Source organism: Camelina sativa, chromosome 20 (assembly GCF_000633955.1).
Source record: "Camelina sativa cultivar DH55 chromosome 20, Cs, whole genome shotgun sequence".
NCBI lineage: Eukaryota > Viridiplantae > Streptophyta > Magnoliopsida > Brassicales > Brassicaceae > Camelina > Camelina sativa.
In genome coordinates this window covers 2,474,990-2,487,512 of record NC_025704.1, presented here as the reverse complement: position 1 = coordinate 2,487,512, position 12,523 = coordinate 2,474,990, and the positions used below count along the sequence as shown (strand labels likewise).

The 12,523-nt window shown below is 37.2% G+C and overlaps 6 protein-coding genes across 10 annotated transcripts in view; all 6 read right to left on the bottom strand.

Moving 5' to 3' along the window:
* Window positions 1–2,801, bottom strand: part of LOC104768809 — a 9,802-nt gene extending 7,001 nt beyond the window's left edge. For all 3 annotated transcript variants that reach the window (XM_010492864.2, XM_010492865.2, XM_019242240.1), the window contains exons 1-7: window positions 2,555–2,801; window positions 1,873–2,338; window positions 1,618–1,709; window positions 1,196–1,360; window positions 697–1,093; window positions 181–299; window positions 25–97 (exon numbers count right to left, since the gene is read on the bottom strand). In XM_010492864.2, the coding sequence (XP_010491166.1) occupies window positions 25–97; window positions 181–299; window positions 697–1,093; window positions 1,196–1,360; window positions 1,618–1,709; window positions 1,873–2,338; window positions 2,555–2,595 (1,353 nt within the window). In that variant the 5' untranslated portion in view covers window positions 2,596–2,801. The remainder of the gene's footprint in view (window positions 1–24; window positions 98–180; window positions 300–696; window positions 1,094–1,195; window positions 1,361–1,617; window positions 1,710–1,872; window positions 2,339–2,554) is intronic.
* Window positions 2,991–4,106, bottom strand: LOC104768810 (glycine-rich RNA-binding protein 5, mitochondrial-like). Its single transcript, XM_010492866.2, has 4 exons — window positions 3,957–4,106; window positions 3,559–3,627; window positions 3,365–3,471; window positions 2,991–3,265 (listed from the first exon to the last, which is right to left on the bottom strand). The coding sequence occupies exons 1-4, from the start codon at window positions 4,072–4,074 to the stop codon at window positions 3,113–3,115; spliced, it is 447 nt and encodes a 148-aa protein (XP_010491168.1). The 5' UTR covers window positions 4,075–4,106; the 3' UTR covers window positions 2,991–3,112.
* On the bottom strand, window positions 4,350–5,556 carry LOC104768811 (casparian strip membrane protein 4-like). Its single transcript, XM_010492867.2, has 3 exons — window positions 4,998–5,556; window positions 4,786–4,909; window positions 4,350–4,697 (listed from the first exon to the last, which is right to left on the bottom strand). Exons 1-3 carry the CDS (start codon window positions 5,264–5,266, stop codon window positions 4,482–4,484), a joined length of 609 nt encoding a protein of 202 aa, XP_010491169.1. The 5' UTR covers window positions 5,267–5,556; the 3' UTR covers window positions 4,350–4,481.
* LOC104768812 (mitochondrial fission protein ELM1-like) lies at window positions 5,643–8,212 on the bottom strand. 2 transcript variants are annotated; one of them, XM_010492868.2, is made up of 11 exons: window positions 7,984–8,212; window positions 7,781–7,901; window positions 7,574–7,634; window positions 7,346–7,442; window positions 7,041–7,190; window positions 6,822–6,948; window positions 6,616–6,728; window positions 6,478–6,541; window positions 6,314–6,407; window positions 6,121–6,229; window positions 5,643–6,012 (listed from the first exon to the last, which is right to left on the bottom strand). In XM_010492868.2, the coding sequence occupies exons 1-11, from the start codon at window positions 8,158–8,160 to the stop codon at window positions 5,911–5,913; spliced, it is 1,215 nt and encodes a 404-aa protein (XP_010491170.1). In that variant the 5' UTR covers window positions 8,161–8,212; the 3' UTR covers window positions 5,643–5,910. The 2 variants fall into 2 exon arrangements, with proteins under 2 accessions (XP_010491170.1, XP_019097787.1); XM_019242242.1 differs by lacking the exons at window positions 5,643–6,012; window positions 6,314–6,407 and having other exon boundaries at window positions 6,135–6,229.
* On the bottom strand, window positions 9,647–11,416 carry LOC104768813 (sucrose transport protein SUC8-like). 2 transcript variants are annotated; one of them, XM_010492869.1, is made up of 3 exons: window positions 10,166–11,416; window positions 10,006–10,069; window positions 9,647–9,816 (listed from the first exon to the last, which is right to left on the bottom strand). In XM_010492869.1, the coding sequence occupies exons 1-3, from the start codon at window positions 11,414–11,416 to the stop codon at window positions 9,647–9,649; spliced, it is 1,485 nt and encodes a 494-aa protein (XP_010491171.1). The 2 variants fall into 2 exon arrangements, with proteins under 2 accessions (XP_010491171.1, XP_019097786.1); XM_019242241.1 differs by lacking the exon at window positions 9,647–9,816 and having other exon boundaries at window positions 10,023–10,058.
* The window catches only part of LOC104772139 (sucrose transport protein SUC8-like), a 2,511-nt gene continuing 2,160 nt past the window's right edge, over window positions 12,173–12,523 (bottom strand). The window contains exon 2 of the mRNA XM_010496784.1: window positions 12,173–12,215. Within this exon, the coding sequence (XP_010495086.1) occupies window positions 12,173–12,215 (43 nt within the window). The remainder of the gene's footprint in view (window positions 12,216–12,523) is intronic.

Genomic DNA, 12,523 nt, shown 5'->3' with positions numbered 1-12,523 from the left:
AGTAATGGTATGACTTATGCCTACCTCTACATACAACTGATAAGAACTGATGGCTGAAAGCTGAGGATATTGTAGGAGACTTCCTCCAATGAAGTGCCTGAATAAAGAAGATAGCGAGTTTAAGTGATAGGCTGTATCAAAGGAGTATGGCAAGCAAACAAAAGAAAATCAATGAGTCACCTAACAAGGTCTTCCACAGGATTCTCCAGCGAATTAAAACCATTTGCAGCTAAAAAAGACTGGGTGCTCCTGCCTAAGGCAATGAAGAATCCAAAAATAGCTAAATCTCTTTCCAAGACCTGCAAGGCATCACCAACAGGTCCGCATAAACTCGCAAGATATTTACAAGCAATTGTACAACCATATTCAACAATCAACATTCTACGAGTTAAAAAATTAAAGAAAAAAAAAAATCAGATTTCTGTTTCGATAAGTGCCACTTTATGAAGATCCTAGATAGTAGATAGTGTACTTAAGTTTGCAAACTGTTTCAGCTATGTTCTTATATTCTAAGCTGTACTTATAAGAAAAGGTACAGCAAATGATATTCCAATAAATTCAACATGGAATTGGCTGTCCCAAATGAATCCTTGCACATAATTCTTAAATCTTCTCAAATACTAAAACAAGCTCACATCCATACTGCAGAGAATCTAAAAGCTGCTCAGATATAATTTTCTGCATTCTATTCATTACCTCGATACTTTCAGACGTTGTTAACCTTGACCATATTTTCTCCCGATCGATAGCCCTCAGCAGTTGATTTTGTATAAGATCAACCCAGAAAACAACCTCATCTGTACAGCAGTCACTTTTTACTCTGCATGCCGCTGCCCGAGGTCCAAAATGAACAAGAAACTCTCTGCGTAGACCGAGGCTTTTCATTGAATGATAGGCCTGAGGGAGTGGAACAAAGTCAACAAATTTGTCCATCAATCTCCCTGTAGTATCTGGAATCATAGAAAAGAAGGGCGGGCACGAAAGTTTTGTCGGGCCAAGTTTTGTGACTGCTGCGATGCAATTCAGCACAAGCATGAGAAGTGACACCTCAAACTCATTGCTTGCAGCTGAGGAGGATTTGCCTTTGACATAGCTGAAACAAACCATAGAGGATCGTCACTTTCCAAAAATCTCACAGGAAATGACTGTTTTACAGAATGTACAAATATGAAGAAAGTCAAAAGAAATCACATACACAGAGGTAGCAGAAACAAATCGTTGGTCCCCCTCAAAACAATTCACAAAAGATGTGACCACCGAAGGAACTTGCTCAGACCAAAACCACTCATTGGCTTCAGGATGACTAGATGATAGTTTATCCCGCATCATACTATCAAGAGGAGCAGCTTGGCGTGATAAACTGCATGATGTGATTATTTAAATTAAGAAGTATGATGCAGCAAAATAGGATTATAATTAGAGAGCAGGTGAGTTTCAGAAAACTTTCAAAGTTGGTGAAAGGCAATAAATGTTAAATGTCAAATCAATACTCAGTTGCATTCTCTTTCCAAGACAAGAACCAAAAATTCTACTAGATTAAGAACACAACAAAAATGTTGACAATCCAGTAACGCAGCATGCCATAGTTCCTAGAACTTAAAGTAAGTTGTGCAGTACCTCCTCTGCACAAAGACATTAAGATCATCGTCTCTATTGTTTCCTCTAGATGAAACCTCATTTGCAGCTTGTAGTAAGCAATACACGGACGCCTGAGAATGACGAACAGAAGATGAATTTAGCTATTTCAGCTAAAATTATGACACAAAATACTTAGTGCAAGCCAAACGCACAACGGAAAGAGAACATTTTTGTTCTGGCCCTGATTGTAAACAAAGTTTCCTAATCATGGTAAACTAAAAAATGGTAAGAGACCTGATAAGAGAACGTCTTAACCCAAGCATTTTTATCAACTCCGAGCCAGGCAGCTGAAAACCAAGGTAACCTAGAAGAGGAAATCTTATCTTTAAGAGCCAGCTCAAAAGTTCTGGCAGCATCATGTAAAGACTGAATGAGTTCACCACAGGTGTATTCATCTTTCAACGATCCACTGAGTTTAGCCCTCATCTCCTCAACATCATCGCTGGATCTCGACTGTGAGTTACCATTAACAGCCACACCGTCTTCAGCAGATGCAAGGAGAAACGGCCTCCGTGAACTCATCTTCTTGTTCCCAAACAATCTCCTATGAAGAATGAACTTCTTACTTTCAAGAACATCATACGTCAAAAACAATCGGCTCCTTGGATTTCCCCGGTACAAGCAATCAAATTGAACCACTCTTCTGCAGGATATAAAGGTTCCAATGGACATCCGAGATAGACAAGGGTTTGAAGAAGAGCTACAAATAGGCACACAAAAAAAGATTAAAATAAATCAAAAGAGTGTAATGGAGAAAGCTCAGCTCAATATCTCTTTATATTCCTCGACTTTGAAGTTTTGAACCAAGAAGCGACCTAATCAATCTCTACCACCACCAAGACTCGTATACACAAAAAATCAGCTAGGGCGGAAAATAAAATCGAAGATTCCAGAAATGTGAGGTAAATTGGTTTACCTTGAGGATACAAGACCCGGCCGATGTAGCTTAACTGCCATCTACCATGAAAGCTTTACACACAAAATCAGCTTGGGTAATATAATATTCTACTAATTTTGGTTTGAGAAGAAGAAGAAACGGAAAAAATCGCAGATGATGCTCTCTCAAGGCTGAGGGGGAGAGGGGAGGGAGAAGGAGATGATGACGTGGCAGGAGGAGGATCTTTATCCGGTAGACGTGGAGCTCTCACAATTCACTCAAACGAACGGACTTCTCTATTTTCAATTTATATCCATTTGTTATTTCATGCCACGTGTATGTACCTTCTCTGCTTCTCACCGTAAGATTATCATTCGACCTTCTTTACTAAAAAAGTATTTTTTTCCGGTAATCATAAATTTTACTTATGCTTTAACCCCACGCAATTATCTACTGAAGGAAATGGATTCAGAGATGATCATAAAGAAGCAAGAGTAAAGCTAATACTGAATGATGCTTGCTCATCATATCACAAGTAGAATCCAAAAACACTATAAATAAAAGATTTAAGCATCATTATCAGTATTTTCGGTTCTGTTAGTCGCTTTTAGATGTTTCAGTTGTTGTAGCAGCTACTACTACCACTGGCTCATCAGGCGGTCCTCTAGCTATTGGAAAGCCACCACCACCACCACCAATACTTTGCTTCGGTTTTGCGTAGTCCACAAATATCACACGGCCGTGTAATTGCTATCAAAGCAAAAAAATTCTTTTTTGTTACCATCAAGATAAAATAGTTAAAACAAAGTGAAAAGCATTAAGAGATAGATACACCATTATTATATTTACCTGTCCGTTAAACTCCATCATAGCTTTCTGAGCTTCATCTTCCGAAGCAAACGTCACAAAACCGAAACCTTTAGATCTATCAGAGACTCTGTCCATTACAATTTGAGCTGTAGACAGAAGCAAAAACTCTCAGATAGAAAAAGCGGATAAAAAAGTATATGAATGTATTCTGTATCAATAAGTATATATATTACCTTCAACAACTTGGCCACATTTTGAAAATTCCTCAGATAATCCTTGTTCAGTAGTGTAAAACGATAAACCTGGAAACAGGATTGTATATAGTTCAGAGATAAAACATTATTGGAGACTGTCACTTCACAATCACTCACCAAGAAAGTGCCATTTCAAAATCATCAGAAAAATAGAATACATCAGGCCTAATACTCGATTTGCTTACAAACTAGAGAGGCTCGAAACCAAAATGTGAACACAAAAAGAATATCACAGTTCACATGAACTAGTAAGCTCGTTGAAGGAGAGCGGACTTAGAACATCATTTAGACACTTTTGAGAAGGAATGGTTACTTAACCTACAAAAATCAATTTGATTTTGGATTAATCGAACCGGAACAGAAATATAAGAGTTTACCTCCAACAAAGACCTTCGAGGCGACTCCACGGCGTTGAGTGAAGAAACACGAGGCGGAGGAGTTAATTAAGCCAGCGGATTTCAGGTACCGGCCACCGATCCTTGCGAGAGCCGCCATTGAACTGATATGTCGCGAGAGGACTGTTGGAAAGTGTCCACGAATAAAGCACGTTGTGGATCGGGTAATCTGGGCCTGGCCCGGTCCATATTAGAGAAATAAAAGGGTTGTTTCTTTATTTTTTGTTTCGTTGATATTATTGAGTGTGTGAATAACTTGAAGGTTGTTGTTGTTGATAACTTTGGGTGCACAACTCTGCACATTGTCATGTAGAAAATAAAAAGTGACAATTAACTTCCAGTAATTTTCAATCCTTTCAAAGATGAATACAAAACACAATATAGACTCTCCAAGATCTCACACAAATACAAAATATAAGGTTCTTCCATATAAACATTTCACACAAATGCTAGCTAAACCCTTCGCAGGATGTTTCTTCTTTCGTTAGAAGAATCTCTATTGTGGAGCTAGGGTTGTTTGAGAGAGACGCCAGAGATGACGACAAGGATGGCTAAAAAGGTGACAGAGGCAAAGGCAGAGACGACAGCTCCGCTCGTTTTCTGACAGAAATCTCCAAACTGTTGGCAGATTGGAAACCAGTTTGTGTTTGTATTCCCATTGTGTGCCAAATACACTATAGCCGCCGCTGCGGAAGCAGCTGCTGTGTCCAGAGCCAGAGCAGCCTGTACATATCAACAAGAAAACAGAGAGTTATTGAATCTCTAGATAATTATTGCGTCAAGAGTTTGAAGAATTGAGGAAGATGAGTACAGTGTCAAGAACAAGCAAAAGGAGTCTTGGAGCGACGGCTAGAGGACGAACAATCGTGACGACTGAGAAGGGAAGAGACAGGACAAGGTAAGCTGCGACTATTGCAATGGCAATCACAAAGAATCTGAACAGAGAGAGAATTGGAAGTTAGATAACTTAGTAAACAAGGGTCACAAGATGAAAGAAGAAGAAGAAAACAATATGTATCATACTGGAAAGTTGGAAGATCATCGTAGCTAGCTTCGAACTGTAAAAATTGAGTGAAGAAAGGGAGAGTCTCATCACTAGTGCCCATTGTGGCAGCAGCAGCTAAGGCAGCTACAATGGCAGCTAAACGGAGAAGGAAATCGAAAATGGAGAGACCTCTCTTGTAACCTCCTGAGCCAGTGTGTTCTTTGGCTAAACCGAGGAGAGGAGCTTTGCCTTTGATGGCTGAGCTCGACTCTGCTGGTACATCAACGGCTATCGAGTCACTCTTCATTTCTTCTCTATTTGACTTTTGAAAAGTCTTCTTCAAGGATTTTGTTTGGAGAGGGAATGGTACTGGATGCTCTTGCTGTTGTGTAAGTGATGGAATTCGGGCTTGGGTTTTTATAGGGTTTAGGTTTTGGTGGTGGACTTTGTTAATAGTATCAAATTATCAGTGGAGTTGAGAAAGAGTAGTTGTTGTTTTGCTTATCCCCAAGATGTGGAGTTGGCAACAAAATTATACAAAGTCAACAAGTAATTAAATAATAAAAATAATTGGATCAGCAGATCATATATGCCAAAGTCAAGACTCTTATCAGTTGGTGGTGCACCCATCTCCTCGGGTAATAAAGACTATTTCATTATTATTATGTATTATCATATACCCAAAAAGAAAAGTTCGAAAACTTTATTCCAACTAATCAATAAGATCAAATATATCCAAATGGGACAAACCAAAGAACTAACAAAATTCAATCGCTAGTAGTTCAAACTCTTAAGTATATGACTTTGAGTTCTACTAGAGCACTAAGCTTCCACGGATGATGAAATTGTTAAAAACTAGCTCTAATTCCCAGTCCAAAAATAATAACTGTAGTCTATGGGAAAAAAAACAGTTACTCTGGAAAACTTGTGGAGGGAAAGAAGGGTCATGTCTCAATTCTCAAATTTCCAGCCACGCTTGGCCAGATCTTGAATCACGCGCCTCGCAGCTTCTGCATTATCGTTAAGAGGAGAGTAGCTCCACTTCTCACGCATCTTGTCATATAAAATCCATAGAAGCTCATGTCAGGATTCACCAAAGAAAAAGAGAAGTGTCTCACATGTAGATAAATCGAAAGACTGGAGTAGAGTTCTTAGAGTTACATCTTCTTTTCCGGTTAAAGGTCGAACAGCTCCTCTTTCACGGAGAGTGTTCTGGAAGTCAGAAAATTTCCATGTACACTGTTCAGCACCCACAACATAAACGGGTTTCCTGTGTCGAGAATGAGATTTCAATATCATTCTCAAAGACAGAACAATAGAAAGGAAAAGGTCGTTGTTGTTGTCTTGAACATACCCGGTACTACATGCCTCGCTCAACATACTTATAGAGTCAGCAGTTATGATAAAAGTATCGGCTAATGCAAGGTGTCCCAAATGTGGATTAGGGTCTGAGAAATGGAAGACGAGAAAGTATCAAACTTTGCCACGGATAAGTTGGGATTAACAAAATCCGTTCACCTTTTCCATCCCAAATGTAGACCTTAGAGTTAGAGCTCAGTTCTCCTGTTATAATATCTGCAACCTGTAGAAATATGAGTAACTATGATGACCATCCAGTCCACACGATCTCTATACTCTACAGATACTTTTACGTACCTTCTTTGGTGTTCTTCTTGAGAAAGATATTTTTAGGCTTCCACAGCTCCATAGAATACTCTGAAGCATCCCACACAATTTCTTAGAAAGATCAACACCATACAAACAGTTCCCTACAGAAAATTAACAAAAAAGTAGTTTAATCACAGTTATAAAAATACAGCTCAATAGACTATATAAAATATGAAGATGCACAATATGTTTACTTGTAGGTCCTCCAATATTAACTACAACCAAAGGTTTTGACAGTGAAGCAAACTCGTCCTTCCATTCCAAAGTAGCCTTTCTCAGTGTAGAAGCGTCGACGTTATGAAGAGCTCCGGTAGTGAGAAACTGAATTTCAGAATTCAAGCTTGTTACCAGCAACTTAATGACAATTCCTTGCCATCAAATTCCTTTTGATGAACATTAGAAAAGACACATACCACATTTCTACCTGGAGGTTCATGTGGAGTTACCCATGGCCGGAGAAAGAAAGGAATCTGCCTCTTTCCTTCAGGTGTTAAAGAATAATAATCATGACGAGGTGTGATCACAAGATCAAATCTCTCGAGACACGACCTTGGATGTTGCACCTGGAAAAAAAACGAGAAAACAATGAATATGAGGCCAAGATTTGGCATTTGCAGATATCAGTCAAATGGAAAGATCTGCTAAAAGCCTAAAACCATCATACACAACAAAACAAAAAGGCCATAGAAAATTGGGGTTTTCAAGGAACAAACTTAACCTGGACAACAAAGACGTTTTCCATAGCTAGTCGTCTTATGGAGCTTGCAACAGATATAGTATCACTACCACATGCCACCACTAACAACGGTCCATTCCTGTAATAACGCCAAAATTTGTGATCATAAAATGTTCAATCACAGTGCTGATTCAAGATCACATCTATAAACATGTTTTCATTTAGAACAAATCAAGCAGATGAAAAAACTGATAAGAAAAAGACCAATACTTGTCAAACGTATTACGAGCCAAAGCAGCAATCTGTTTTGCATCAAACACATCTGTGATTCCTACAGAAATTTTCAGTAAACAAGTTACTGCCAAAAATCTCTTCTTAGGTCTTAGTTTCACTCAAATTGAATGACAAAGAACAACTTGAAAACTATATGTTCAAAGTGGGAAACGCAGTAGCATTCAACAAAAACTTAAGTCCTACCAGTAGCGTTAATGGAGAATCCGGCACAAATACTGCTGATAAAACGATAAATTCTTTTGCAGATGGAGATCGGAAGCCATTGAAGGCACCTAATGATTCCACCTCTTGGTCTATCGACACTCTGAACAACAGAGAGAAAAACATTAAGAACTGGATACAGACACACCTATAGAAAGAGATTAGTGTTTTGAATCGGAGCTTACATAATAGAGGTGACGATCGAAGAGGCCTAAGGATCGAATAAGGCCGATGCACTGATTCTCCGCGCCGGCGTAGCCGTTTCCGATCACAATAGCTCGTTTCACTGCGCCGCAAACACTTACTTGTTGATCCTCCGATAAACCGGTGGCGGCCAGTTCCGGTGACGATGTTCGTCGCATAACAGTTTGAGTGACGAGGAATTCGGAGATTCTTCTCTGAGAAACTTCAGTGAAGAAGACCGAGACAAAATCCAACTGACTAGACCAAACCAAAATTGAAATCGGAATAAACCAAAAACCAACTTGAACCGGAAAATAAAAGGGGATAAACTAGCCTTGGTTTAATATATGAGTTATAAAGATTTTATAATAATCTAAAAACCTTCTTCAGCTAATTTCATACATACATTAGTAATTTTTTGAGGGATATTGCAGTATTGGTAGATTGATTTATATAATAAGTTGTGAATTTGTAGATTTGTAATATAGAATTTTGTGTTACTAGTGTGATCATTTTGTACAGTAATTCATATATAATATATTTTGTTGGGTGTGTTGGTTTTGTAATTAGTTATATTTTAAAAAATTTGTTATTTAAAAAGTTGAAATGCTATGGGAAATTTGAACAGTTTTGTCAAACTATTTGAGTGTTATTAGAAGTTTGAACAAAGTTTTGTTTTTTATCATTTTAAATGGTTTAGTCACTAAACTACATAATTCAAAAACCATACTCCTCTATTGTTTTTTTGTCACTAACTAATCACATATACTATTTTTACCAAAAAATTCCACATATACGGTAAAACCTCTATAATTTAATAATAATTATTAGTTTATATATGATTAATAATTATTATTTTATAGTGTAATAATTAATTTATAGATATATATATATTTTAATTTTTTAAATTAAAAAATTATGAATTAAGAAATTTTTAACAAAATAATATTAGACTTTCAGATGTTATCAATTTATAATTAAATTTGTAATATTTAGAAAACGTTATTGATAATTAATTACAAATACTCTATAAAAATATCAAAATCAAAATGGTGCATATGTAGCTATTTTTATAACAAGTTATAGAATATTTTATATTATTATAGTTTGAAAATACAACATAAAAATTGTTTTATAGATTGGACCAAAAAAAACAAAAAAAATCGTTTTATAGATATGAGCTCTCTGAAAAAATTCAAAATTCTAAAACATACATATATCAAGTGGCAAACAGTGATAGAGGAGGCCGGCGGCGTCGTCCTCGTTCCGCCCTCCTTGGATCGTATTTAATTTATGTTTTCTCTGATTCATTTCTGAACTTATGGTTGATCAATCAGTTAAAACAATTTGGGGGTACGCAACGAAATTTATAATAATTGTCAAACAGAAATAAGTTAAAATCTCGATAGCTAGATTATTATCTTTAATATCAATTTCTATTTTCATTTTAAATTAAAAGATTTTAATATTTAAATTTCAAAAATAGAAACAATACTAATATCTTTCGAAACATATTTAGAAGTTAAACAAAACAAAAACAATTAATACGAATCCTTTTAAAATCAGAACTTTATAAATATCATAATCCATTGAATTATAATATGTCACATGTCACATTAATATTAAACATGTGCATATATATAACCAATAAAAGAAAAAGAAAATTTAAGGTAAAACGGTAAATGCTACAACACTACTAATAGCCGCTGCAATTGCTCCGACTACAAATCCTGGTAAGTTTCCACCTCCAAATAATGCATCAACAGGACCAGCACCAAATGATACAATCATTTGCGGTATCACGATCGACATATTTAAAACTCCAAGAGAGAGTCCTGTGAAGATGACATTAAAAATAAAACATCCTTATTAATATCTATGTTACAAAACGATGATTAAGATGATAATCAAGTTAGTAAGATAACCATACGATAGACATCGATCATCCCTATTTTATAGGGTATGTTTTATTTTATTCTGAATGTTTAATTTTTGTTTAAAGATATAAAAAAGTGTATAAATACCTTGTCCAGCACCGCTGCTACTTGAGATGATGGAAGCTAGTGCGAACGGAATACTAAAAGTAATCTATAATAATACAAACAAAAATGATTAATAATGTTAGCAAAAGTAATGGACAACAATAGTAACATAAATTGGATAAAAGAAAAGTTGTGGACTTACGGCTAGAGGAATTCCAAGAACTGCGAAGAGACTCAATGCTCCAGCTTTGATGCCTTCAGTGGGAAGGGCCATTGCACCGAAGTTACTCCGGTGCTCCTCGGCCTTTTTAGTAAAAAAAACCGTCATTGCCAAACACCCGGCGAGAATGATATTCACACCTCCCCAAAGCCTTTTAGCTCCAATTTTCTTACTAACAGCTTCAATACCAAGGGACACGACTCCAAGAACGACTGAGTTAAGCATCAATCCCAATGCACCAACGTGAACTCCTTTGTTGTAAAGTCTCTTCATCTTGTCATCTCCATCTGATATTCCACCGTAAATTTCACGACCCATCCAGTCAGTATCGAACAAAAGGAAAGGGAACCATGCGATCCAGTTCAAAGACGTGACGATTAGTAGCATCCACATTGGACGTTTCATCACCTTGAAGGCTCCAAAGATCTCGCCGAAGAAGGGAGTTTTCTTGTCTTCTTCGGAGTCTGGCTTTGGCGACCATTGTTTGTCTTCTACGTACCAAAGAGATATGCTGGTGACGACGACGAGGAGGGTAATGGAAAGGAAGAAACAACTCTTTAGATTTGCGCAATAGATGTCACATGCTTTAGTCACTGTGAAAGGAAAGATCTTGTGGAGGTGAGTGTAAGATCCGGCCGCGTATCCCAAAACGTTTCCAACGGCCATGAAGAAAGAGAAAAACGCGTTTGCTATTTGCGTTTTCCTAGCGTCTCCAGCTGCTAAATCGCCGAGGAAAGCTCGACAAGGTCCTTGGAGAGTGTTGTTAGCCACGTCAAGGATCCAGAAACCGAGAGCGAAGATACCGACGGCACTTGACTTTACATGGTCGTCGAGTTTGTCTCCCATTCTGTGTCCGATATCAGCCGCGTATCCGATTAGGAAAACAGCAACGGCGACAAGCAAAGCACCGGTGGCGATGAAAGGACGACGACGACCGAATCTCGACTGACAACGGTCACTGAAATAACCGACGGTTGGCTGAACAAGCAGGCCGGACACAGGACCACATAGCCAAATAAGAGATGACCATTTATGTGGAACACCAAGAAGTTGCACGTACGGAGTTAGGAGAGACAACTGAAGAGCCCAACCGAACTGTATACCGGCGGCGATAGAAGTAACCGCGATCATCTTTCTCAGCGGCGCCGGCCCATCATCAAGATCCGTTGAGGATGAAGAAGAAGACTGTCTATACAGAGTCGCTTTAGTATTTTTTTCTTGGAGGTCACTCATCTTTTTCACCTTGTCTTCAAAAAGGGTTTGTGTTGGTGGGTAATGAATGAGACGGGTTAGGGTATTATAAAGACGAAGGTGAAGATTTTTGTTTTCTTTAGTTTAAGGAACTAAATCTTTTTAAGTATGGATATAACGCATGTCTTTATTGGAAATTATTTGGATTATGGTAACAATGACACAAGACAAGCGAGATAATATAACTGAGATCAGTTTATTATCTTATCTATTTTCCATATAATTAAGATACGTGACAGATTTTTTCAATCTTTTTGTTTCTGTAATATTTTCGTTTTCCATATCTCGTCAAATTCTTTTTGTTCAATTTCCATTTTTAAAATGTTCTGTTTGGATTTAACCGCGTCACAATTCCTTCTTCCACAAGAAAAACAGGTTAATAGGATTAGGAAACAAAAAAAATCTCGAAACCATATTTGGGCCTTTAAGGCCTAGAATGTAATGGGCCTAATGTCAATAGAGGTGAATTAGCCTCGTTCAATTAGGGTTTTAAAATAAAACAAGTCTCCCACTATATAAACTCGCATCTTCTTCTTCTTCTTCTTTACTTATTATCCCAATTCTTAAATTAGGGTTTGTTTCTTTCAATTGTTTTTTTTTCCAATCTAGCGCAGCCCTTAAGATCGCCTTCCACAAATTAAACAATGGAAGCGTGTCGAGTCATAGCTGCGCTAAATCGAATTTTAAAATTAGGGTTGGTTTCATTAGGGTTTTCCTAATAGCTAATCCGCCGTTGTCCTAGTTGATTTGATATATAGCACGAGTCTCTCTCTCGCTGACTCTTCAGATATAAGAGTTAAATCTCTTTTATGTGGTAGAGATCATTATAGTGTTTGGGGATTCTCGAATTTTTTAATTCGCGTGTCTTTAGTATCTCGTGCTTTATATATCGGCTAGGATACATTTTTTTTTAGTGGATTGGTTTTTTTTTTTTTTTTTGTGTGGATTTGTAATAAAGAAAGGCGAGAATGATGAATCAATTAGATGTGTGAATGAGGGGTAATTTCCTTATTATGAATTCAAACTTGTTTGAGGCATTATCATATTTCTGACTCGCTACTTTATTTTTGAAGATTTTTTTTTTTTTTT

What these genes read in the sequence shown, in the direction of transcription:
- LOC104768811 (XM_010492867.2), bottom strand. Translation starts at nt 5,266, where the DNA reads ATGAAGAGTGACTCGATAGCCGTTGATGTACCAGCAGAGTCGAGCTCA. An exon ending in GATGATCTTCCAACTTTCCA is followed by an intron (nt 4,910 to 4,997) that starts GTATGATACATA and finishes CTCTCTGTTCAG; the next exon opens with ATTCTTTGTGATTGCCATTG. An exon ending in TTTTGCTTGTTCTTGACACT is followed by an intron (nt 4,698 to 4,785) that starts GTACTCATCTTC and finishes TGATATGTACAG; the next exon opens with GCTGCTCTGGCTCTGGACAC.
- LOC104768812 (XM_010492868.2), bottom strand. Translation starts at nt 8,160, where the DNA reads ATGCGACGAACATCGTCACCGGAACTGGCCGCCACCGGTTTATCGGAG. An exon ending in AACCTCCAGGTAGAAATGTG is followed by an intron (nt 6,949 to 7,040) that starts GTATGTGTCTTT and finishes TCTGAAATTCAG; the next exon opens with TTTCTCACTACCGGAGCTCT. An exon ending in CTACATTTGGGATGGAAAAG is followed by an intron (nt 6,408 to 6,477) that starts GTGAACGGATTT and finishes TCCATTTCTCAG; the next exon opens with ACCCTAATCCACATTTGGGA.
- LOC104768813 (XM_010492869.1), bottom strand. Translation starts at nt 11,416, where the DNA reads ATGAGTGACCTCCAAGAAAAAAATACTAAAGCGACTCTGTATAGACAG. An exon ending in TTCTTGGAATTCCTCTAGCC is followed by an intron (nt 10,070 to 10,165) that starts GTAAGTCCACAA and finishes GTATTATTATAG; the next exon opens with ATTACTTTTAGTATTCCGTT. An exon ending in TAGCAGCGGTGCTGGACAAG is followed by an intron (nt 9,817 to 10,005) that starts GTATTTATACAC and finishes TCATCTTCACAG; the next exon opens with GACTCTCTCTTGGAGTTTTA.
- LOC104768810 (XM_010492866.2), bottom strand. Translation starts at nt 4,074, where the DNA reads ATGGCGGCTCTCGCAAGGATCGGTGGCCGGTACCTGAAATCCGCTGGC. An exon ending in ATGTGGCCAAGTTGTTGAAG is followed by an intron (nt 3,472 to 3,558) that starts GTAATATATATA and finishes TTCTGTCTACAG; the next exon opens with CTCAAATTGTAATGGACAGA. An exon ending in TGATGGAGTTTAACGGACAG is followed by an intron (nt 3,266 to 3,364) that starts GTAAATATAATA and finishes TTGCTTTGATAG; the next exon opens with CAATTACACGGCCGTGTGAT.